The sequence below is a fragment of the Neolamprologus multifasciatus genome, chromosome 14, assembly GCF_963576455.1.
Source record: "Neolamprologus multifasciatus chromosome 14, fNeoMul1.2, whole genome shotgun sequence".
NCBI classification, from domain to species: Eukaryota; Metazoa; Chordata; class Actinopteri; order Cichliformes; family Cichlidae; genus Neolamprologus; species Neolamprologus multifasciatus.
Window position 1 is genome coordinate 30,848,990 of NC_140452.1, and position 24,104 is coordinate 30,873,093.

The 24,104-nt window shown below is 40.2% G+C and overlaps 1 protein-coding gene across 3 annotated transcripts in view; it reads left to right on the forward strand.

Annotated features, from left to right (window-relative positions):
- Positions 1 to 23,788, forward strand: part of igsf11 (immunoglobulin superfamily member 11) — a 123,900-nt gene extending 100,112 nt beyond the window's left edge. The window contains exons 3-8 of one of the 3 annotated variants that reach the window (XM_085184122.1): positions 2,102 to 2,265; positions 12,056 to 12,263; positions 12,692 to 12,898; positions 16,368 to 16,490; positions 17,633 to 17,780; positions 19,805 to 23,788. In XM_085184122.1, the coding sequence (XP_085040248.1) occupies positions 2,102 to 2,265; positions 12,056 to 12,263; positions 12,692 to 12,898; positions 16,368 to 16,490; positions 17,633 to 17,780; positions 19,805 to 20,357 (1,403 nt within the window). In that variant the 3' untranslated portion in view covers positions 20,358 to 23,788. The other 2 variants (XM_085184123.1, XM_085184124.1) reach the window with 2 other exon arrangements.
- The last annotated feature ends 316 nt before the right edge of the window (positions 23,789 to 24,104 follow it).

The following is a 24,104-nucleotide window of genomic DNA, read 5'->3' on the forward strand; positions in this document are numbered from 1 at the left end:
GAGCGACGGTCTACAAGACATGCTTGAGTGAAGCTGGCATTAAGCTTTGGCAGAAGTGTGTGCAATAATGAGGCAATGCCAAGCAATACCATACTTTTCATCCCTGTCCCTTAGATGTGTCCCCAAAGGGCTAACATACATGTCACCAATGACATACACTGATTAAAGTCTGAGTGTGTGGATTGTAGTGGGCAGTATGTCACGCATGTTCCTGTGAGTTGAGAGGGCACGGTGCGCGGCATATGTACTGCACTGGGTGTTGGTGCTTGTTTGTGATGTTTGGTGTGTGTTTGTGTGTGTGTGTGTGTGAGTTTGCTTTGGTCGTGGGAGCTTACAGGCTCTGTGCACAGAGGTTCCCTAATCCAGTGTTTTGAAATGAGCCCTCCAGCTGTTGTGGGCTTGAGAGACTGCTGCCTTGGAGGGGGCTTACAGATGATAAGATGCTCCTTCTATCTTCATTCCTCTAGGATCTTTAATTCTTTCTTTCTTTCTGTACTTTAGTCTTTCTCTGCCTTTCTGCTTCCCTTAAATCAAGCACATTTAATACCTATGTGGCCACTGAGAAAACACACTTGCACTTGATCTCATGTTGCCAATGCAATCGCGCATTCTCGTTAAGGCCGCAGCTCTTCGCATGAACTTCTTCCTCTGTGCTGTTAATCCCCCATTAAGAACAAAGATGGATTCCTTGCAGAAAGTGAACACTACATACACAGAGGACAGAGGAAGTTCAGATTAGAGCTGCAAGCTAAATCCTCTAATTGCTTGCATTTTTTGTAGGGGTGGGGGTGACTCTCTTTTTTTATGAGTATATGTCTTTGACAAAGCAGAACTGAGTGAAGCAGTTTGAGTGCTGCATATCTCCCCTGGCCCAGCACTGAGCCTGCAGGGCCTGTTGTGTCTGCCAGCAGAAAGAAAGCGTAGGAAGTCCAGCAGGTTTTGGACAGACAGGCAGAGAGCAACAGGCAGTCTGTCAGCTCGAAAATATTACACTGATATTCAAAACTCGGCAGAAGCGAGTCAGTAGATGGGAAAAAATTCTTATATTCGTTTCCTTATCATAATGTTAATAATTACTCATATATATTCTATTGCGCAGTGTGGTCATTGCTTGCACTTGGGATCTAGCTTGACTCTTGACTACAAACCATAATTGACATCCTGGTGGTTCCTACTATTGATTAATGCTAAGATCCTCATTTTACATTACCACTGACAAAGGCGATTCACATGACATGATCAATTATCTGTAATCATATCAGCGCATCATCCTCCTCACCGTGTTTAGATAAGATTACTTCCCAATGGGGTTTTTTGGACATGGATACATGCTTGCGGGGGAGATCTAACTTAATTTAGGCTCTAATGTCTTTAGCCGGTCTCGAAATAGGATGCAGCATGTACATATCTGTCTTTGTGGGTCTGTTGTGGATGGCAGCTGAGTCCAGATGAGGAAAGTGGCTCCTTAGTTGTTTACTTTGAGATGAAGCAACAAATCTAACATTAGTGTCATCATTCAGTATGCACAGATTCAGATGTTGCTGTTTTAGGAGAGGAATAAAATTAACATCTCGTGACATCTTATCATTTTTTTCCCCCATTTTATTGCACATTACGTATTTCATGTGATCCCTCTCAGTGCAGCCTTGTTTGTTAGTTGTCAAAAGCATCTCAGACGAGGAGTTTGGCTCTCAGGAAATCATGTTTGTTTTGCTGTAAAGATGAAAAAGCTGTAAAAAAAAATGTCACATATTAAAGATATTGTACATGGCAGCGTTTTAGCTTTGGATTTCTTGTATCGTCTGTCTCTGTGTGTGTGTGTGCGTTTCTGTTACTCACACACTAAAGCAAGTGTTCTCATTTTTAGGGATTTAGGGGATCTAATAGCCTTCAGGAAACCTTTTGAAGATGCTGCTTTTCTTACAAAGTGCAAAGATACATCTGTTGGGAGTTTCGGGGAGAATTTCTGAATTTAGACATCTGCTCATCTCTCTCTCTCGCTCTCGCTCTCTCTCTCTTTCTCTCTGTTTCATTTGGTACTGCATGTGCTTTTCTTTTGAGAATCAAGACGCTGATCACTGACTCTTTTTTTCTCCTGCAGTCTGTGTGCAGGCACTAGATGTGACAATGTCCCAGCGCAGTGTCCAGGTGGCTCGTGGCCAAGCAGCCATCCTGCCCTGCTCCTTTACCACCAGCGCTGCCCTCACCAACCTCAACATCATCTGGATGGTGACACCGCTGTCCAATGCTTACCAGCCAGAGCAGGTATGAACCACTTGCATCCACCCACTGACCTGAGTCATCTTTTACAGCTTTTACAGCTAAGATCAGAGTCACAGGTGTGTTAAAAAGCATAGTCTTCATATTTTGAAGACAGACTCGTGCAGTGCAATTAAGCATGTCAGATCCTTATTTACTAATCTGAGAGTTTTGCTGTGATTGTTGTAATTAACTGTAGATGTTTGGATGCTGAATTGGTACACAGTCAGTGTTGCCGTGCACTCTGCACATCAACTGAAATGTCTGCTTCTGAAATCTTATTTTCTAATGCAACACTACTGTATGCGCATCTTGTGGATGGGTTCCTTACAGTCAATGCAGGTACACGAGAGTTTGCTCTGTTTGAAGGTGTGCTCAGATACAGTGCAAAGAGAATATGAGTGGCTGCAAAAATGCATCACACGTGTAGAGAATGAAACAAGCAAAAGGGAAGTGTCATGTAGCTCTTACATCTTATGGCACGACTCTTTTGTTTATATTTTGCCCCCACAGACCCAGACTTGTTTGTAATTGTTATTGTGCTCTTGAGGAATAATTCTTTATACTTTCTGAACGTCTTTGAGGTTGGATTTAGCATCAAACTTGACGTCTGTCAAAGTTATAAATGCAGAAAAGCACAGTAAGATTTTGATTCACCTTTTAATACCATCTGGAGAACAACAGCGTCATTTTTCAGCGTGGCAGTGATCACAAACACACTGCAAAGGCAGTAAAAACACACAAAGAAACACAGCCAGTCATGAATTGGCCTTCCCAGTTCCCAGACCTCAACATTATGGAAGCAGTCTACAATCATCTTTATAGAAAGCGCAACAACAACAGCCAACATCCAAAGAACAGCTTTGAATGACCTTCAAGAAGCCTGAGAAATATTCCTGAAGACTCCTTAAATTACAAGAAAGCTTGTCTAAGAGAGTTCAGGCTGTGCTGAAAAATAAATATGATTGGTGCACCTATTTCTCAATTTTCCTGGCAAGGTAAAAAGAAATTAGGGGTGGATCAAGGCTTTTGCAAAAAAACTATCTAACTAGCCCATGCTAAATTTGCATATGCCAAAAATATAGTTGCACTGCTTAAACAAAAGCAGACAGAAAAAAAAATTCCCTTTTCAGTGCATCTGAACACACCTTTAGTACGTCAGTTTTGCAATTAATAGAGATCACCATGTTTTAAAATAGAAGTAATGTAGTAGTAAGCTTAAGGCTGTATTAATAGTTTACAATCTGTGTGCTGCAGGATGCCTCTTAAACAACATATGCACAGCCAAAGCATCAAACTGCTTTCGCAGTGCTGATTTGATGTGGAAACACTGTCAGAAAGTTCCACGCAAAGACATGGCGAATTTAAGTTTCTCGCCGACTGCTGATGCTCATTTTGTTTATCTGGCCTCGTTTATAGCAGTCTACTCTCTCACCTTCCCTCCGTCCCTCTCTCGCTCACTCTTCATCCCCTCGTGCGGGACTTCTGTGATTCCATTTGAGTTGTTTAACATGCAGCTGCAGGCCGTACAAGCTCACCTGCCTCCCTTCACTTTGAACCCCAGTGCTGGTCGGCCGTCCAAATAACACAATCATCTTCTGCACTAATTAACTCACGCCCACGACAGGCTCTATATCGCAGCTGTTCTCCACACACACAGACACACAAATATGCACAAATGCACGCACACAAACTGGAATTGAACAGACTGCTGGTCCAAATGTAGTGCGGATCCACGTGCCTACATGCGGGGCTTATATACAGTATGCATTCATGTGTGAAGTCTGTAGACAAAGTGCACAGTCTAAGTGTGAATACTGACGTGAGTGTATACATCCAGAAATTCACACATCATGGCATGGTTATGTCATGTGTACACCTGTCGCTTGTATGGCTGCCCCCCACCCACCCGCCACTCTGCCATGAAATTGGGGAGCTGTCTAAAAAGTGTGTGATGAAATAAAGTGCTGCGCGGTGCGACAGAACACGCACAAGGTCATTTTAGAGAGAGAAAGAGTGTGTTTGTCATAAATGATTACAGTTGATGCTGAAAGCCATTAAGAATTACTGAACAGAACTCCATACACTTGCGCAACCTGCATTAGCACTTTAGTGAGCACACACTATGACCACTCAGATCTCTCTCTCCTCAAAATCGAATGCCATGTTCGTGTTGGTCCGTACCGAATCATGAACTGTTAGAAGGCGACGGCAAAACTTTGTCGGCCTCACTAAAAAGTGCAAATGTAGCTATTTGTTTTCCCCGCTGCCTTTATTGCATTGTTGTCTAAGGCATCACCCTCTACTTCATAGCCTTTAGCTTACACGGTCAACCCCACGTTATAGGCTGTGGGAACTTAACTATGAGCTCTATATATTTTGTTTATGAGAGCAGGCAGTGTGACAGACTGGTGCATTTGTTGTCTGCTGGGATCCTGATGTATGAAGGAATTACTCTGGAGACAAAGTAATTTGTATTTTGAGTTAAAAGTCACAATGAACCCCAAATGACTCCATTAGAATATATTTTGGTGTATGTTTTAAAAATGGATAAAATGTCTGCCTGTATTATTACACAAGTAAAGAGTTGACAACCACCCAAAAAACTCTATCTCAAGTTCATCCTCAGCTCTGTGCTTTTTAAGATCTTTTAGTTATTTTTATCATTTACAGTCATTTTTGATTCACTTTCAGCATTTTCCTGTGATTTTTTTTATTTCTTTTTATTTCTTAAACCAACAGAAAAAAAGCTACACACACACACACACACACACACACACACACACACACACACACACACACACATAAATATATATATATATATATATATATATATATATATATATATATATATATATATATATATATATATATATATATACACTACCTGGAGAACAAACAGAGAAAGTAAGCAATTAGGTAGAGTCTAAAGAGCCACATATTTCCCCCAGGAGTTAAGGTAACAAAACAGAGCTGAAGGGGAAACTGACCTCAAATGAATGTTAATGTTGCTCCAGAACTGTTAACTCCTACACATTATCAAATTTAAAGGTCTTGACATTAGTGGTGCATTTGCACCTTGCTTCTTGCTGCTCAGCATAAGGTAATATAGTAGCTGTAGATTCAGCAGAAAAAATCCTTCTTCTGTTCTTTTCTTTGGCATATGAATGACCATTTTATATAACATGAAATAGTTCACACATAGAGACCTCCAAAAGATATTTGTTCTATTTTATGGTAAAAACTAATGCCCACTGACAGTACCAGGCTTTGTCATTTAAAAATGGGTTCAATTACCTTTCACGGCATGTGTTTTTTGATGAAAGACACCTATCACAAACATAAACCAATATAAGAACATGCATAAAAGTAATAAAGGTAACGTATGAAACCTACACCAAAACAAAACAACAATTGAGTGCATGTGGTTTGTATGTGCTTTGAAGTATTTACTTACTTTACTAGCATATGCATGAGCATTATCTAGTGGCCATGTCAGCCAATTACACTCCTAGACTCTAAGGCTACCCTGAAGGTTATAGCATCACCTCCAAGATAGCAACAGGGGTTACAAAAGCATCTACTTTGTTTGTGTTCTCACCACTGTATAATCAAAGAAACAGCTAAGCTTAGCTAAGATAGCCAGCTGGTGGTTGTAGTTTCATATTTAACAGACACATGAGGTGCTATTTATTGAAGTTCACAGAGATTTCAGATTCCCAAGCATGATAAATTAGACTTGAAAACTTGCTCAAATGCTTCACACATTGTGATAAAACTGTGAAAAACTGTGATTTCTAAAACAGACAACTAACAATATGTTCATGGAAGGGTCTGCAGAACAACACACACTCTTTCACTATGATAGAGACAGCTAGCTGAGGACATCTGGCTGGTATCTTGGGATGATGCCCACTCAGAAATTTGTAGGACACCTTAATGAAAACTTCCACCCTGATGCTTTCTTTTACACTTTATATGACATAGACTACACCGTGCAAAGTCTCCATGACTTCAGTTATACTGAGGAAAACCTCCATCAGTAATTGTGTACCTGAACCTACTATAATATGACATGAAGCCAGTATCGTCCGTGTTGCATCTCTCCTATAGCAACAAAATTGTGATGTAAAGGAGCAATAATGTGAGAGCTTCACTGAACAAGCATTTACTGCGCATCCAAAGTGAAGTTTGGAACCACCAGGACTCTTCCTAGAGGTGGCCGCCAATCTGACCAATCGGGATGGAAGGGACTTAATCAGGGAGATGACCAAGTACTCTATGGTCATTCTGAAAGAGATCCAGCATTGTTATGTGGACAGAGGAGAACCATTTCTGTAGCACTCAACCAACCAGGCCTGTATGGTAGGGTCTAGAATGACCAGACTGAAGCCACTCCTCAGTAAAAGGCACATGACAGCAGGCCCGTAGTTTCCCAAAAGTTAACTGAAGCACTCTTAGACCATGAGAAACAAAATTATCTGGTCTGATGAAAAAAGGTTAAACTCTTTGGCATGAATACCAAGTGTGAAGTTTGAAGGAAATCAAGCACCACTCATCATCTCGTCAGGTGGTGGCAGCATAATGCTGCGGGGTGTTTTTTCAGCAGCAGGAACTGGGAGACTAGTCAGGGTCGAGGAAAATGTGAGTGTAGCAATGTACAGAGACATCCTTGTTGATAACCTGGTTCTCGTACTGGGGCAGAGCTCATCTTTGGAAATTTACTCCATTTTGGAATAAAGCTCTAACATGACAAAATGTTGAACAAGTAAAGCACTGTGAAGTTAAGTGTACTCTTTATTAGTGCTCAGAGAATTCAAGCTTGAATCTCTAACTTTGTAAACTTTTACCTAATTCCAGCTGTGGTCATTTTTTATTCTCATGACCAGACAAGCTAAACTCCAGGTTCTAACATGTTGGTGCATAGCTCAGAGAAGTGTACCTGCATGTTTGCATATTCATGTGCTGTTTTCTGTGGATGTAATCCATCTGACAAATTGTTGTGGAGATCAGAAGTCTTGGCCTCTGTCCTCTGGTCCTCTTGATAAAATGCTTTTATTGTGGCGGGACATCTTTTAAAATTGCATATCGTTTTCTTTGTTGTTGCAGTTGATGATCAAAGGTTTTAGAGAAAGGTGTATTTTCTCAGCACTAATGAAAACATTTCTCATTTTCAGTATTTGTGTACCTTGGTCATCTCCCTGATTAAGTCCCTCTTTTTCTTAGTTCCTGGAAAAAGAAGCTTAAAAATATATATATAATGTTGATATAGTAAAATATGTGCCGCATCACTGAAATGAATATTCTGTGAAATTGAGATCATAAAGAATATGTGATGCAGAAATAATGCTGATCTTTAAATGAGTATATAGCCTGTGTGCCTGTAAAGTCAATTTAATTTGACCAGATTCGATTAAACGTAACGTCTTAGCATACATTGTACTCATATAGCAAAACCACATTGAACATTTACATGTGCTTCCATAGTATATTTGTACTATACTGTACTTTGTATTTATCAGCAGACAGGTATTTTACTTTATTTATTTATATATTTGATTACTTTTCCACTTGTCTACCTCAGGGGACATAAGTATGCAGAGTCAACTTAATTAGTTTTTTATTTTCTGGTTTTTATTATGTTATATTATACAATTTTTGTGTTTTACAAGTGTATTTCCAAAGGATAGTTTAATGGGAAAAATCCTTTTTAATAATACTGGGAGTTTTTTTTAGTTTACTGTAGAATGTGGTTATCGTGATTATGATGAGTTTTTAATACCGTACCAGGCTTAGGCCAACGACATGGGCACTTTATAAGCAACTCAATTTTATGGGAGTCGTACTTCGTGTGAGCGACTCCAGGCACAGTTTCTCCAGTGCTGTCTGAAGTTTGAAGTCTCAGTGAATCTAGTTTGACCTTCAGTATTTCATCGAGGTACAAGCCCCACTGTTACACAGAAGACACAGCTCAGATTATCAGACAGGCCAGTGAGATTACAGGTTTAGTTCAAACAGAGTTGTGCATTAGATCAGTTACAAGTGAGACGGTTCCTATAGGACCCCTCTCACACCATCACTTCATTCTCTTGGTCAGTTTTTGTGCCACAACAACTGACCAAGCATTTTAAACATTTGGCAATGTGTGAAAATGTGCTGACAAAAGAGTCAAATATATATATATGTACTAGAGTCAAAAAGGTAAATGAGGTAAATCCAGAAGTAAAATGGGGTTTGGTCCCATATTGTTCAGAACATGTCTCAAAGGATAGAAAGAGATAACAGTTGCAGCTTATAGTCATAAGATTGAAGGGAGCTGTGAGGGTTTACAGATTTATTCAGGCTTTATTGAACCGATGGCAGTATCTGCCATGTCAGGGGCCAGGGGGTCCTTGCACGGTCAGTTAGAATTGGAATAGGAGTACGAAACTGGTACAGCAGTATCTGAAAGTTCACTATGTGCATTCGTTTGCTACTCACACTTACGGGGTATATTGTACTATCGTGCTACTGGGGATGTAGCACAATTTGTGCAGATGCTTGTACTGTATCTGTGTAGGATTTTAGGAGTCAAAGGATGAAACAGAGGTTTACCACTGGGCCAGCTGGGTGTCCAGCTAGTCCAGCTAGAGTTCTTAGGGCCATCTGCCATCTGAGTGCCAGCCATGACCTCTTTTCTATCTGTTCATAGCCACAAAGCCAACCAGGTCACGCGAGGGAATGAGGTGATTTATACATACACATAGATACGGATGGATCGACATAGCGGACAGAGGCAAAATAAAAACAAGTCTACAAAAAGGAGGGCTTTTGGCATGCACCATAAATGCACCACTGTTCTCATGCTTGTGATTTTTAACATCCTTTTAAACATACATTGGCTTGATTTATTTCTCCATAATCCATCGGGCATTTGTTTCTGTTCCTAAAATTAATACCTGCAGAGTAGAAGGAGATAGAGTTGCCAAAATGGGCTTGATCTGCAGCACAGGTTAGGACCTGCTTTAATCCTCCGCTCATTCATTCACACACTCAGAACGAGCACAGTCAAAACGGTGTGTGCGAGGCCGATTGATTGGATCGCTTTCCCCAGGCATGCAGATTATATTGTTGGGTCATCAGGAATATAGAGCCAGGTCAGATCATGTGTTAGAGAAAGGAAACAGAGAGGTATGCACAAATGAACCTATTACACAAAAAAACCACATAGAAGGAAAGAAAAGAATGGGCAGTTATTAAACGGAGGGACACTTATTGTGACATAACAGTCACAAACACTTCCATGCTCCACACACACACTTGCACACTCTGCTCACAACTGATACACTCCTTGTGACAAAATGTATCTACAGTGAAAGACACACACGCACAGAAGAGATGCAGTTGCAGGCTCTCATCACAGCTGAGGAGCTGCCTATTCATCTGCACATAAGAGGACAAAGCGAGCGTGCTGCACTCAGGAAATTGCTGCCACGCAATTTACAATCGTTAAGCAGCGGTGGAGGACACGGTCACATACGCACTCCTGCACTTTCATCCGAACTATCATTCTCATGCATGCGCACGCACACAGAGCCGCGCACACAGAGCCGCGCACACAGAGCCGCGCACACAGAGCCGCGCACACTCACGCGAGAACACACTGGTGCTGGTTGCCTCTCCGCCTGGGTCTTTGAACAGTTCAATGAGGCCTCTTTTCAGCAAAGTGAATAGCCCCTCTGATTCCCCACCACGTTTTGTGTGTAGATGTATGCGCCGCGCCACCGTGTGAGTTGGTGCGCGTGTGTCATGACTGCCAGACTTGTGTGCATGTACCGTGTGTTTGCGTGGGTCCTTCATCCTTTGTGTGGGCCCAGCTGAGGGGTGAGAGCTGTTTTGCATGTGGCTCGGCCTCACAAACGAGCTGTTCGGGCCAAATTCGAAGCTTCTGGGAAGCTTTTAAACAACTTGGTCTTTCATTGGCTTTTAATTTCGATCCCGAGACAAGATCAGCTCAACCTCAACCAAGTGTGGAGTCTGTGATTGTTCTCAAAGGTCACGGATGTAATGATAAAATGATAGCTTCTGCCTTAAGTTCCTGCTGGGTTTGACCTCTTTGTGCAGACGTCTGCCTGCATTGCTGCTGTCAGATTGGTCATATTGCAGTTTATATGTTTCTAATTTAAAATGTTTTCAATTATGCATACCATTTAGTGCATGCTTTTATGTGAAGAGCCTTACAGTAGCATGAAAGCATACTTTTAGTGTGTACTTCTCCCCCTAAATCTACCCACTGAGCTAGAAAGGACCACTTACAAATGAAAAGGTTTTTTTTAGTTTGTCTGTTTGTTTGTTTGTTTCTTCCAGAGAAATAAGTCAGTTTGCTCCATTCTGTCCACTGTCTATTTTTAGCCTCTGTGTAGAAATAGGTCTCCCTCTAGTGAGAGTGATGTGTAACACTAAAGGAAACGTCATCTACAGGTGAGGACAAAAATCATTCGTCCCCCTATGAAATCTAAAGTTATTGTTATTGTCAAAATGTTCCCAAGTGCTTGTTTAGGAGTTCAATGGATTTTGAATCCAGCATTTTTAACTTTACTAGCATAAATTATTTTTATTTGTGCACAATAGGAAAAATAAAATTACCAGTCAATATTGAGATGCTCAGTTTGTAAAATGAAGTTAGAACTGAGTGTTATCTTTCAATTTAAACACAGTATAAAAACTTATGCAAGGGTTGGCGCTGTCAGTTAAGAAAGCATCATACCAAGAACAAAATAAATCAGTATAGACTGAATGCTCACAAAGCATGGATAGAAAAAGATGGATAGAAAAAGTTATCATAGCGTTTCAAGTGTCAAGAATTTTAAGGACAGCCATGCAGCACCGAACACAGAACAAGCCTGGCAGCGGTGTGTGAATAACTTAGCCAAGTTGGGAAAATGTAGTCTCAAAGAAGACAACAAGTATGCTAAGGACAACCTTTAGATTATGCATACTTGTTCAGATGAAATTAAACTAGAGCTCTTTGGCCAAAGAGATGCTGCTTGTGTTTGGAAAAAGAAGGGAGAGGCATCTGACTCAAAGAAGACCATCCCCACAGTGAAACACGGTGGTGAGAGTATCACGCTGTGGGGATGCTTCAGTGCGTCTGGAATGGGCAATCCCCTCAGGGTGGAAAGAACCATAAGGAAAGTAGGATACATGAAGGTTTTTGAAAGGAAACCTCAAGCATTCAGCAGCAAAACGAGGTCTAGGTCGTCATTTTGTTTTCAAACATGAGAACATCCCAAAACATGTGTCACTCCCAGTGAAGAGGTACCTCCTGAAAACCAAAGTGAACGTTACTGACTGATCTGCACAAAGCCCAGACTTGAATCCCTATGAAAATCTTTGGGATGAACTGACAACCAAGGTCCATGCCAGAAGACCATCAAATCTGGAGGAGCTTATGAGTCATTAAAGAAGAATGGGCAGGGATTGCTCAGGCGATGTGGGTTAAACTTGTGGAAATTGCAAGAAACAACTGCAGGTTGTGATCCAGACAAAAGGATATGCAAACATTAGCATAAGTTTTTTTGGTTATTATTAAATACTTTTGGTTTCAGTGTGTAAAATACAAATAGGATGTTTGGAAAAACTGCGTTCCTTGTTCTGTTTAAGAGCACTTGGGAAATACTTTTGAAAAAACATTTTCAATGGGGGTAATAATTTAGTCCTCATCTGTATCTTTTAAATTACATTAAAAGTGACACTGTGTGTAACAGTATTTTAAATATTGCGTTTAATTTAAATTTTTCTCTGGTCCCTTATCCAGGTGATAATTTACCAGGGCGGTCGGGTCTTCAGCCTCTCCAACCACCTCAACGGTCGTGTGGGCTTCGTTGCCACCATGCCAAGCACAAGTGCCTCCATCTTCATCAACAACACCCAGGTGTCCGACACTGGGACCTACCAGTGCCTGGTCAACAACCTCCCAGACAGAGGGGGGCGCAGCATTGGTGTCGTTGGACTCACAGTGTTGGGTAGTGTACACCAGCACATTTCTTTCATTATTCTTTCCACAACTCCAAAAATAAAAAGGAGAAAAGGAAAGCGTTGCGCACTTCATAACCTGAGAGCACGTGGCGCTCACTTTTTTTTTAAAATGCATCTCAAGTGCCAGCTAATAACAGTAGAGGACAAAAAAAAAAAGGTTTTGTCTTATTTTCTTCTCTACCATCTGCAGATCTTTATTAAAGAAAGATAAACAGCACAATCATCACTGTGGCAAAGTGGAAACTGTTCAGTTTGTCAGGAGCCCTTTTAATAAGAAAACATCATATTTGACTGTTTGATTAATGAGATTCTGCACATTTTTTAAATTATGCAATTCTCTCCCCTATTTGGAAAGAAATGAGTTTTCCTTTGTAAAGTGGTTAACGCACCACCGCCCACTCTCTCCATCTGCCAGTGCCCCCCTCGGTGCCAGCGTGTCGAATCCAGGGAACGCTGGATGTAGGCAGTGACATCATGCTGATCTGCAAATCAGAGGAAGGTATTCCCACGCCGTCCTACTCCTGGGAGAAGCTGGACGCGCTGCCCAAGCTGCCGCACAACGCCATGCAAGGTATTACAAACAAGCTGGCCGTCGGAGTTCCCTTTTGCCCCACCTTTGCTGGTAAATCTCACACGCATAGCGTAGCTCAGACTCCAAATCACTGCCACCTGTCATGTGCCAGGCCTGAACTACTGCCCCCTTTCCTGACTATCCTCCTCCGCTGACCCTGCTGAGGGTGATGATGGATGGATGTAGTGACTCGAACCTGTGAATTTGTGAATGAGCTTGTGTGTGTGTGTCAGCAATGTGTTTCTGTAAGTGAGCAAAGTGATATTGCTTTGTGGTGCTCCTTCCTCATGCTGAATACCAACTCTGCCCACACGTGCCATTGTGAGATCTGCAGTTGTGTCATTGCTGCGACCGCAATACATACAATGACTTTCTTCTGCCATCCAGCGTTTAATATTTACAGAAACTGGAGTTGCATTTGGTTTTCAGCATCAGAGAGGACTGGTGTGGTGCACTCTCCTTTCTTTTCCAGCTGCACAGTGAAATAATATTCATCACTGGTATCTAGGGATGGGTATCGTTTAGGTTTTATCCGATACCGGTGCCAAACCGGTACTTTTGAAACGGTGCCGGTGCTTAAACGGTGCCCAAACCGGTGCTTAAAGAATGGAAAACACAAAATTGGTCCAAAAACCTCTCATGTTCAGCTGTTTTTTTTTGTAAAAAGATAACAATGTTAGTCTTTTCTGCAGGTATACGGCATATATGGTATCACTCTGGGCTGGAAGCAGTGCTTAAACAATGGAAAAAACACAAACTTTGTCCAAAAACCTCTCATGTTTAGCTGTTTTCCACTTTTTCTTCGGTCATTTTAGCCTTTTTGGCCAGGGTGAAGGGAATATCTGCCATCAAACAAGAAGACAGCCGCATGTAGCTATGATGGTGTTTGCTAGTTCACGTTACATGCATTAATTTAATAACGCGGTTAGCTTACTCAACGTAAATTACACACGAACAACATTAAGCTACTCACGCAGAGAAGAACGGCTGCTGCTGCCATCATCATTTCTGCTACACTGGCAGGGCTAGGTTCATCGGATTTAAAGTGTGACCTCCTTTGACAGTATCAGCTTAAAGCACTTGTTGCAGGCTGCTGAGTTTGCATCTTTTGCTGTGAAGTACAGCCAGACTTTTGACCGCTTTGCCTTGGGCATTTTTAATCTGTAGCTCTGCTCTAAAAGAACGTACGTACCTGGACCCGCCTACTATCCTCGAAACGTAAAATGATTGGCTAGAATCTAAAGTGTATCATTCCATACCAGTTGGTGGCGGTAATGCACCTTTCAGTTGTTTGCCAAACGCCAATAGAAATGTAAGGAAGAAGAAAGTGTATCACAGCTCAGGAAAAAAAAGCACCGAAATAAAGCACCGAAATAAAGCACCGAAATGCGCGCTGCTTTTCGGTCTGGTTACTACCGTTTATGTCAGAACCGGTGCCATGATGGCACCGGATACCGGTACCCATCCCTACTGGTATCTTTCTTTGTCTGTACACTACTGGTCAGTAGAAAGCCCACTGTGCAAAAGTCACATCAATTGCAGACAGCATATTATCATAAAAGTGACAGTCTTCTGTTAACACGTATGAGTCCAATTATCTGAGCACTTGCAGGGGGAGAATAGGAAATGTGTACTCAGTAAATCATAATTGCAAATTAGGCTGCAAAGGTGGTTGAATAAATGTCAATTATCTTCTTTTGTGATATGCTAATTTGCAATTTTGGCAATCAGGCCTTTGAAATGATAACATCGAAAAGCGCTTCAAAGGATCGGACTCACCACAAAATGGAGTGGCGTTAGCGCAAATGAACAAACAAACAACAAAGACACAAAAACAACCTGACACAAAAACATTTTTTTTAAATAATCTAGATTTTGTTGTTGTTGTTTTTTCATTTTCTTTTTCAATATTTCAGTTAGACTGTAAAGTTTCGTCTGTGTGCACAAGTATTTTTAATGTGTATTGGTGCACACTGTTCATTTCAGTTCAGTTCAGTTTTATTTATATAGCACCAAATCACAACAGTTGCTCCAAGGTGTTTTATATTGTAAAGTAAAGAAGCTAAAATAATACAGAGAAAACCCCACAGTCAAATGACCTCCTATGAGCAAGCGCTTTTGCGACAATGGGAAGGAAAAACTCCCTTTTAACAGAAGGAAACCTCCGGCAGAACCAGGCTCAGGGAGGGGCGGCCATGTGCTGCAACCAGCTAGGGGAGGGGAAGCCAAAAGCCACACTGTGGAAGAGAGCCAACAATGAATGATAAGTCATGCTTAAATGCAGAATGCATGCATGGGACGTCCCCAGCGGCCTAGGCCTAGGTCACCTGATCGAGCCCTAACTATATAGTAGAGAGGGTGTCTCTCTCCTGAATCCAAACTGGGAGCTGGTTCCACAGAAGAGGGGCCTGAAAGCTGAAGGCTCTGCCTCCCATTCTACTTTTAAATACTCAAGGAACCACAAGTAAGCCAGCAGTCTCTCTGATGCTCTAATGGGGTGATACAGTACTATGAGTACTTTAAGATAAGATGGTGCCTGATCATTCAAGTTCGAGTCTGGGTTTCACAGGGAAACAATGAAATAATACTCTCTCTCTTTCTAGTCCCTGTGAATCTTGTCCTGCAGCATTTTAGATCAGCTGAATACTTTAAGTTTTTAGGAAAACCTGATAACAATGAATTGCAGTAGTCAAGCCTAGAATTAATAAGTAGTTTTTAGTCCATGCATTTATGGAACAGACTAGCAGCCATGAAATAAATCCACTTCATTAATGAAAAAACCACACTTGTTAGCTTGTTTTGCAACATGTAGCCCAAAATATGACTCACTACTGAGGTTATACTTATAGCTGCAGGTATTATTTACAGTATAAATAATTTAACAGCCTCTAAAATAAAATTTGCATTAATATATAAAATATTAAGTTTATACCTTTTGATGACCACATTTGACATGTCCGCTTCCATAAAAAACAACAAACAAACATAACAAATGTATCTTTAAATATTCACGTTTGTTTTCTTCTGCTTGCATGTCATTCAAACTGTAAAGGGATCCTGGAATCCAGTGCCACTCCTAATCCTCTGTGTGTTTAGTTTGACGCAGACAGCTATGACATCTGTCGTGTCATTGCTAAGAGAACAGTTAAAGATCTGGCTGACTTCCTCTGCAGCGGAAATATAAGATAAGAACAAATAAATAAATGAATAAAAGCTTATGCAATTTAAATGAATCCAGTAGTGTACAGCTCAACCCTTTCATCATTTATGAAAAAGGAATCTTCAGTTTTATTGTTCTACTGAACAACATATTTGCACAACTGGGATTAAGAAGGCAATAGCACCCTCTGTTGGTAGTTAGTATGACTTGTTCAGCGGAAGTTTTTAAAAGTATAAATCAATATAAGTGTGTTTGAATTATTTAAATGTGCGAGTTACAACACAGGGTCCATATGGTTGTGTTTTAGAAACTTTAATTACTATGTGGCTCTCTGTATGTGCGTGCGTTTGTGTCCTTTAGACCAGATGCAGGGCACTGTCACACTGAGAAACATCAGCACCACCACCTCAGGACTCTACCAGTGCACATCCAGCAACGCTATCGGAAAGAGCACTTGTCTGCTGAACCTGCAGGTTGTTGCACGTAAGTATACTCAAACATCACAGGCACGGGTAAGGTGACACGTGTCTGTTTGTTTAAGATGGAAAGGCTGCTACTGGCAGAGCAGAAGTCTTCTCGGTGACTGACAGCCGTCAAACACAGACATAAGCAAACAAACAAATGTGACAAAATCCAGCCAAACAAAGGGCACAGTCAGAGCCGCTTGCACACGGCAGCACTTGACATCTGACACCAGGAAAAAAACAGAGGTGATAAAAGTGACAGGGTCGGGCAGTTTTGATAGCTTGACAGAAAGGGCTGTAACATGTTGTTTTCTTTTGGTCATCTGACAGTGTGTGACAGGCCGGGGCTCTGTATCAGAGTGCTGAGTCTGCCAGACATGCCAGACTTGTGATTTGCTGACACGATACAGACGTAAAGGCTCGTGAATGAGATTTTGTTTTATTTTTTTATTAAAAACAATTTGAATCCATTAATTATGACAAAGAGTTTGCTTTTTACAAAGCCATATATTAACTAAAAGGCATGATGTATATATTTAACATGGATTGTCCCAAACTCTTTTTGACAAAGTTAGTCAGACGTTGGACTTGAAAGTGTTTTGGTTATTTATTTATTTTGGCAAGTACATCTGTTGTGTAAAGTTGTGTCAGCTGGGCTCTGAAAATTGTTATTTGGCACAGAAAAGGTCAGTTTAGTACATCTGGGGCTCTTTCATTAAAGCAAGACAAAGTTTTCAATATTCAAAAATGGGTTGTTTTTTTTTTATATATTTTATTTATTTATTTATTTTTTGGACGATTTGGAAGCTGCCAGCCTCGGTGGGCAATTGCCTGATGTCGGAGGATAATCAGCTGTTCTAGTTTCTTATGTGGCTTTCAGCCTATAAAAGCTGCACTGTGTGCTCAGTCTGTTATTATCAAGTGTGGACCACACCTTATTCTGTGTCTTATTGTAGTGACACCTTATATTATTCTGAAATACCTGACATACAGATCTAGTGATGTATTTTAGGAGCTATATTAAACAAATACATTTTTTGATTCTCTGTGTGTAATGAAATGATTCTGTTTACTAGATAATTTTTTAAGTGTAGTTTTGGCCAACTCTTTCAGCTCTCCGGTCATTTTCAAATCTCATCCTCTTGTCTGTCTGTCCTGCAGCCCAGCCTCAGAGTGTAGGTCTAATAGCAGGAACCATTGCCACGGGAGTCCTGGCAGTCGTCATCTGTTCCCTGTTAGTGGTGGTCACACTCTTCTATTGGAAGAACAAGAACAAATATGACGAGGAGGAGATCCCCAATGAGATCAGGTTTGGCTTTGATTGCTGTTTTTCCATTGTTCTTTTTTTCTTTTTCACTACTATGTGGCTGGTGTGAAAGTGCATCTGCAAGCTTGTACGCTCACCACGTTTACTCAGTATGTCTGTAACCTGTAACGCAGCGGCACTGGCATGCTGAACTTTTATGGAGAGCACATTTTCTATTTTTGCTGACTGTGTCAAAAAGGTGATAATTCTGCTTTATTATTGAGGCCACGCTGTGCTGAGTGCTTGTACTAGACAACATACATTTGATGATTTGCCCCCTAAATTCACTGTGTGCTTATGGAATGAAGAAAATATTTGGAAGATTTTTCAATGAAATGCAGTTCAGTAGACTGCCATCACAACACACAATGGAATCAGTCAACAAAAGCAAGGCTTTACGGCAGACTGTTGGATGGTAGTAGATTGCACTATGCTTGATCAAGTGGCTAATGGGTGTAGTTTATGTATTTATTCAGACTGAATACATTTATATTTAAAGATAAGCTTTTATTTGTCCAGTGACTGATGTGTAGGAGCCATAAAGAATGTGTTTACCTTATAAGGTGTTAAGGCTATTAGGATGCAGGGGCGTTTCCAGGATTTTTTTTTAATGAAGGGGCACACAGGGAACCAAGAGCCAAGGGGGTGGGGAATCAGAAAAATATAAAAATAAAAATATATTATATAGAACTTTTCATAATCGTATATGTTATATTATTTAAACATTATTTGTTGCTATATGTAATTTTACTTCCAAATAAGCAACTAAAGATTTCAAATAAATTGTGTTGGGATGTCTGGTTCCAAAAATAAAGTGGAGTAAAAGTAGAAAGTAGCATAACATAGAAATACTACTTATAAATAAAGTACCAGTAATATCCAGTATCCATACTGTCTGTTACTATCAGGTGAAAAGCTATTTAACAGTCCAGCTTTTCCCCATTTTGTGCAGTTTTTGTATTTTGTCATCAAAGCGTTTTTGTTTGTTTCTCAGAATTAAGCAGCTCTTTAGTCAGTCTCTCCACGACATTGCTTATACTTAATATAGAGTTTCTGTTGAAGTAAAGCAGGGTTTGTTTACTGAGCTAATCACATACTTAGTGTTTCAGAAGGTTGCAGGGTGACATTTATGGCCTGTCTGATGGATTTTAAAAATCAAAAACATGCAGCGTTGGCTTTGTGCTTCCTGTTGTAGAATATTAAGCGTGTCAGCACTGAAAGCTCTGAAAACTACACCAGTAATGGGCTTAAATGTTCTTCCTAATTACAGGCTAGTTTGTCTTTTAAAACCTCTGTCAGTTGTTTACCTTAGCTGCAAATTTGCCACTAGATTACTCCAGGACTCATTTGGAGGATAAATTAGTTTACTTTCAGATATCTGTAGCTTTGAGTAACTGAGAGAGCAATAAAACTGTCAGTCCACCCTTACACTTCTGCTTTTCCTCAACAGAAAATCACAAAGAATACACTTCATCTCATATGCCTCAGGAGCTCAACTCCATTTCCTCATGAAAATAGAAAAACAGAAAGGCAGGAAGTTTTTGTCGACTTCATTTGAAATACTTTTGAATACATATAAAATTATTTTATCATAGTTTTGACATTGTTGTTTTACTCGCACACGGCTTCGCAATGATTATCACATTATATTTAATAGGCTCCACGAAGATCAGAGTGCACACATGAATACATAAGCACCTTGTAGATTCTCAGTAGAACTTTTGCTGCACTGTGAAGCTGAATTAATCTTTTATGGAAATTTGTGCTAAATATATGAAGCTGAACTAACTGGCTTTCACTTCTTGTATTACTTACGTCTTTACAAAGAGCAGTATTTGTGATCTTTTGCTTTGCTATAAATGCACAAGATTAACAAAATAAATATCATAAAATTTTGTTTAATGAAAAACAGTTTTCTAATGTTTTTCCCTGTGCAAACCATAAACGTTGGTACAGGCAGTTGTTGTAATCTGCGTGTAAAGCTGTGCATGTCTAACTGTGCTCTCTTTCAAATTTCTCCTCAACAGAGAGGATGACCTTCCTCCTAAGAGGTCATCATCAGTAAAGGCTTTCCATGCCGACGCGTCCTCCTCAGAGAATGACACGCTCACGTCTACCAACACGTACAACAGTCGTTACTGGCACAACCCCAAACCCAACTATGACACCAACTCCTACACGCGCTACAACGGAGACGCTCGCCAGACCTACTCTGCCGCTGCTCACGGCACGCACGGACACGGCCCAGGCCAGAACGCAGCACAAGGCCACGGCGCAGCAGTGACAGCTCCAGGCTCAACCCCGCTCTCCCGCCACCCCCCGCCCACGACAGCAACGACATCGTTTGCCAACGGCAGCCACACCCTCCCGCCGCCAAAGACTCTGGTGGTCACCACAAACTCTGCCCCCTCCCCTCCCAACATGGTGCGCAGCAACGGCACCGTGAGCCTCAAACCGGTGGTGACGTCCGCACACGGGCAACACACACACTCCTACGCCGTGAGCCAGGCCACTCTGGAGCGGATGGGGGCGGTGCCAGTCATGGTGCCTGCCCAGAGCAGAGCGGGCTCACTTGTTTGAAATTGAGTTTGAGGAACTGTTAGCTTTCAAAACGAGACTGAATGAGCGTTCGGTTGCAATGTTTGAAATCCACCGATGAGAAGCAGACTAAATATGGGCTGAAGCAGCCCGCTGCCCTTTACAGCTGTGTCTTTCTGTATGTCTCGACCTTTTTATCTCCAAACAAACTGGGATTTTACAGTGCAGAGTTCATTTGATGCCAATTCCTTGATGGACCGGTGTTGTTTTTCTTTTGTTTGTTTTTTCTAGAGAAGCACTACGTTGTATCTGATCATCCCCTTAACTGGATGGATTTCATTGGTGGGTTCAGTGGGAACTATTTTTAAAACCATGTGGATGATTTCCCAAAGCTGGCGTGAAACATCCTACAGAACCTGGATTCCCAGGTGTTTTTCAGGGCTGGATCATTGTGATGATTGATTTTTTTTGTTTGTTTGTTTGTTTTTTTAAAGCAACATACATCACAGTGTGTCCATACTGCATGGTCAGACAAAAGCAAGCTTGGATTCTTAAATAAATGCATGTGATCCCTGATTCAGAACATAACAAGTTTGCTTTTTTTTTTTTCCATTTGTTTGTTCGTTTTTCATTTCTGTTGTAATTTTGGTTGAGGGAAATGATAGAGATGATGAGGATTATACATGAAAACGTGAATGTTTAAAGTCTGTTGGCAGTACCCCAAAGATGAAGGTGTGAATGAAATGATGGGGTTTCAAATGGCCTTAGAAGCTCGTAAAGGCGACTGGGTGTTACTGGGTGCAATACAAGGCATAACATACATTAAGTCACTGAATGAAAACCTTTAAATTAAGTTTTTGCACTTTTCAGAACAATTTTATATAACCCTCTCTGATTTTTGAATAATAGTCTTACTAACAATATGCTTTTCCCATAACATCTAAAGTTTATCACACACACAGAACAGTGGTAATATTTGAAGAGGGCACCAGAGAAGAAATTGGTGCCACTTTCCCAACAGATGGAGATGGATCTTAGCGTTTGCTGTCCTTATACTTGCTGTTGTCCTAGCCTGGTTCATGACACATCACTGCTGCTTTGACATGAAATAAGTTGACCGCTTATATCATAAATGATTTTTTTAAAAACACAGAGATAAATATATATTTAAAGCTGATTTTTTTTCTCCGTCTAAATATATTTTTTAATGTGCATATTGCAAAAGTAGGCTAGATTGTAAATCAAAGAAAATACACATCTAACACATATTTTACAACTCACGTCTTAATTTGAAAACAGGTTTTTTTCTGCTATACTGGTAACAAGCTAGGTTTCATAGACTGTGCTGGTTTCAGTGAAGGGTTTCGTTAGGAGATAAATGCAGGGGTAAATGCAGTGTTTAAACACGGATGGCTATGTGTTTCATTACAGCTTATGATATGTGTGTTGTATAAGGTACTGTATTTCTGATCCACCATATTTGTATTCCAACCAAATTTCAACATGTCCCACCTTTCCAAATTTAGCCATATTCATTTCATTTTGTGCCTGAAGGCACCATTTCTTATCAATCCTTCTAGCAACGATGCAATATTGGACACAGCCGCTTTTCAAGGTAAATGCAGTATTGGAAAATGTGTGTGTGTGTGTTTGATGGAAAAGTTAAAATGTGCTGTTTAGCATTTTGAAGTCTTACTAGACAAAACTCTTAGCGAGCAAGTGTCCTGTAACAAATGCAATTGTGTCACTTGTGTCACAAAAAATTGTTTTATATAGATGACTTTACTCATTTAATCAGGGGTTGATGTTTATTTACTTTAACTCTTCGTACAATTTGCCTACGTACTCTTTTTGGAAATAACAGGATTTCTGCACTGATTACTAAAAAATGTGACCTGATTTTTTTCTTATTCATTAGATACACACTATCTGACTAAACCGATGACAAGTAAATAGATGTGCTCTTCAAGTCTTTGATAGAAGTAAGAAAAAAAGTTGTCTATAGCTGGAAAAACCTCCATCCAACCATGACACTATCTCCAACGTGCTTTCCAGCTGGGATGAGGTTTTGTTGTTTTTGTGTAGTGCCTTTTTCCTTCCAAACATACTTTGTCTGTTTTTGACAAAAGTTCAAATTTTCTCATCAGTCCATGTACGGGCTCAGAAGTTTTTAAAAACTTTCAGTAGATGTTTTGAAAATTTAAAATCACGCATTCTTCTTCTTCTTCTTCTTCTTCTTCTTCTTCTTCTTTTTCTTCTTTTTCTTCTTCTTCTTCTTGTATTTTTGATTGGCTGTCACGTTCTTCCATTAAAATCATTATAGTGAGAACTGAAGGTGTCTCACTGTTAACCTTTTTTTTCCTCCTACTCTTTCGTTTCACCTCTTTCCAAAACCAAATTGTATTTATCCATAGCTATGACTTGGAAGTACGCTCGTACCACATTTGATGAGTAATCAGTTCAGAAATACTTGCACTTTTCAAAAGGAAACTTAAAGTCAATATTTGAACATTTTTAAATGAAATACTGATTTTCAGTACTCACTTTCAGACGAATCCCACCAAATATTTTGATAATGGGAGCAATAAATATCAAGTTATACAGGCCTAATATGTTATGATGTTAATGTCCTGACAGTTACGTGTGCTTCACCATAACCCAGAATTGCTTTTCTGACATTATAACGGCTGGTACTTTGGATCTCCATATTCTTCATTTATTCAGTATTCAGTTTACATTAATCAGTTACTCCAGTATCATAAACTGACTTGCTCATGTATGGTCTGACTACATGGACCCATTTCTTTCTTTGTTTTCCTTTGATGCTGTCTACAGTGCTGGAGAGCTATGGCACTTGAACACACTGATTTTAAATAGAGAAAGGCTAAACGAGGGCAGATGGTCAAAGATCAGTGATCGCATCCCCTCCTTTTTGTCTGTCAGTGTTTTCATAATAAAGTCTTTGTGAATATTTCACTCACAATCTCTTCCAGTGTCCCTGCCCTGAACACTTTCTGAAAGCATTACTGAACTCTTGTTCTAAGGCCTTTAGCTTTATTCCTAAAGAGAATGGAAAGTTCCAAAAGTAAAACTAAATGGAGTTTATTTTACTTTTGCTCTGCCCTCTGTTTTCAAGAGATAAGGCGGAGAGAGAGCACAATCAGTAGAAATCTACTGAGGTTTTAACCCATATTTAACAAACAAACATCTTCTGCTGATGGCTGGCAAGAACAATAAATAGACTGCATTTATATGGCGCTTTTCTGGTCTTAGTGACCATTCAAAGTGCTTAGTGTCAACAAGGTGGTAAATGGGTTGTGTATATAGATAAATGTGATATATTGCCAATAGTGAAACCAATCTGTAAATATGTAAAGAAAAAGAAACACATCTCATTCTGACTGTTGGGTTGAAATGAAATAGGAAAAATAACACTGGAGCTTGTAGTGAATAAATATTGTTAATACATCCTAGTTGGCATCCTGCTCATTTTGTGTATGTGTGCTTGTGACATGATGCAAACTCCCTAACTGTATTTCAGTGAATACATGCACTGAAATACACTGATACACTTTCAATTTCTTAGTAAGCAGTAATGACGAAGAAATTAGAAATGCCAGTGTCCAGATGTAGCTTAAAGATGTACACAAGATATCGTTTGGTGGTGCTGGCTGTAAAGACATCCATAAAAAGGGAGAGGTATAGAATAACAATATAACAAATAACCATGTGTTAGTTTCTTCACACCCTCCTTGTTTCTATTTGAAATGACTTCACACTATTACACAA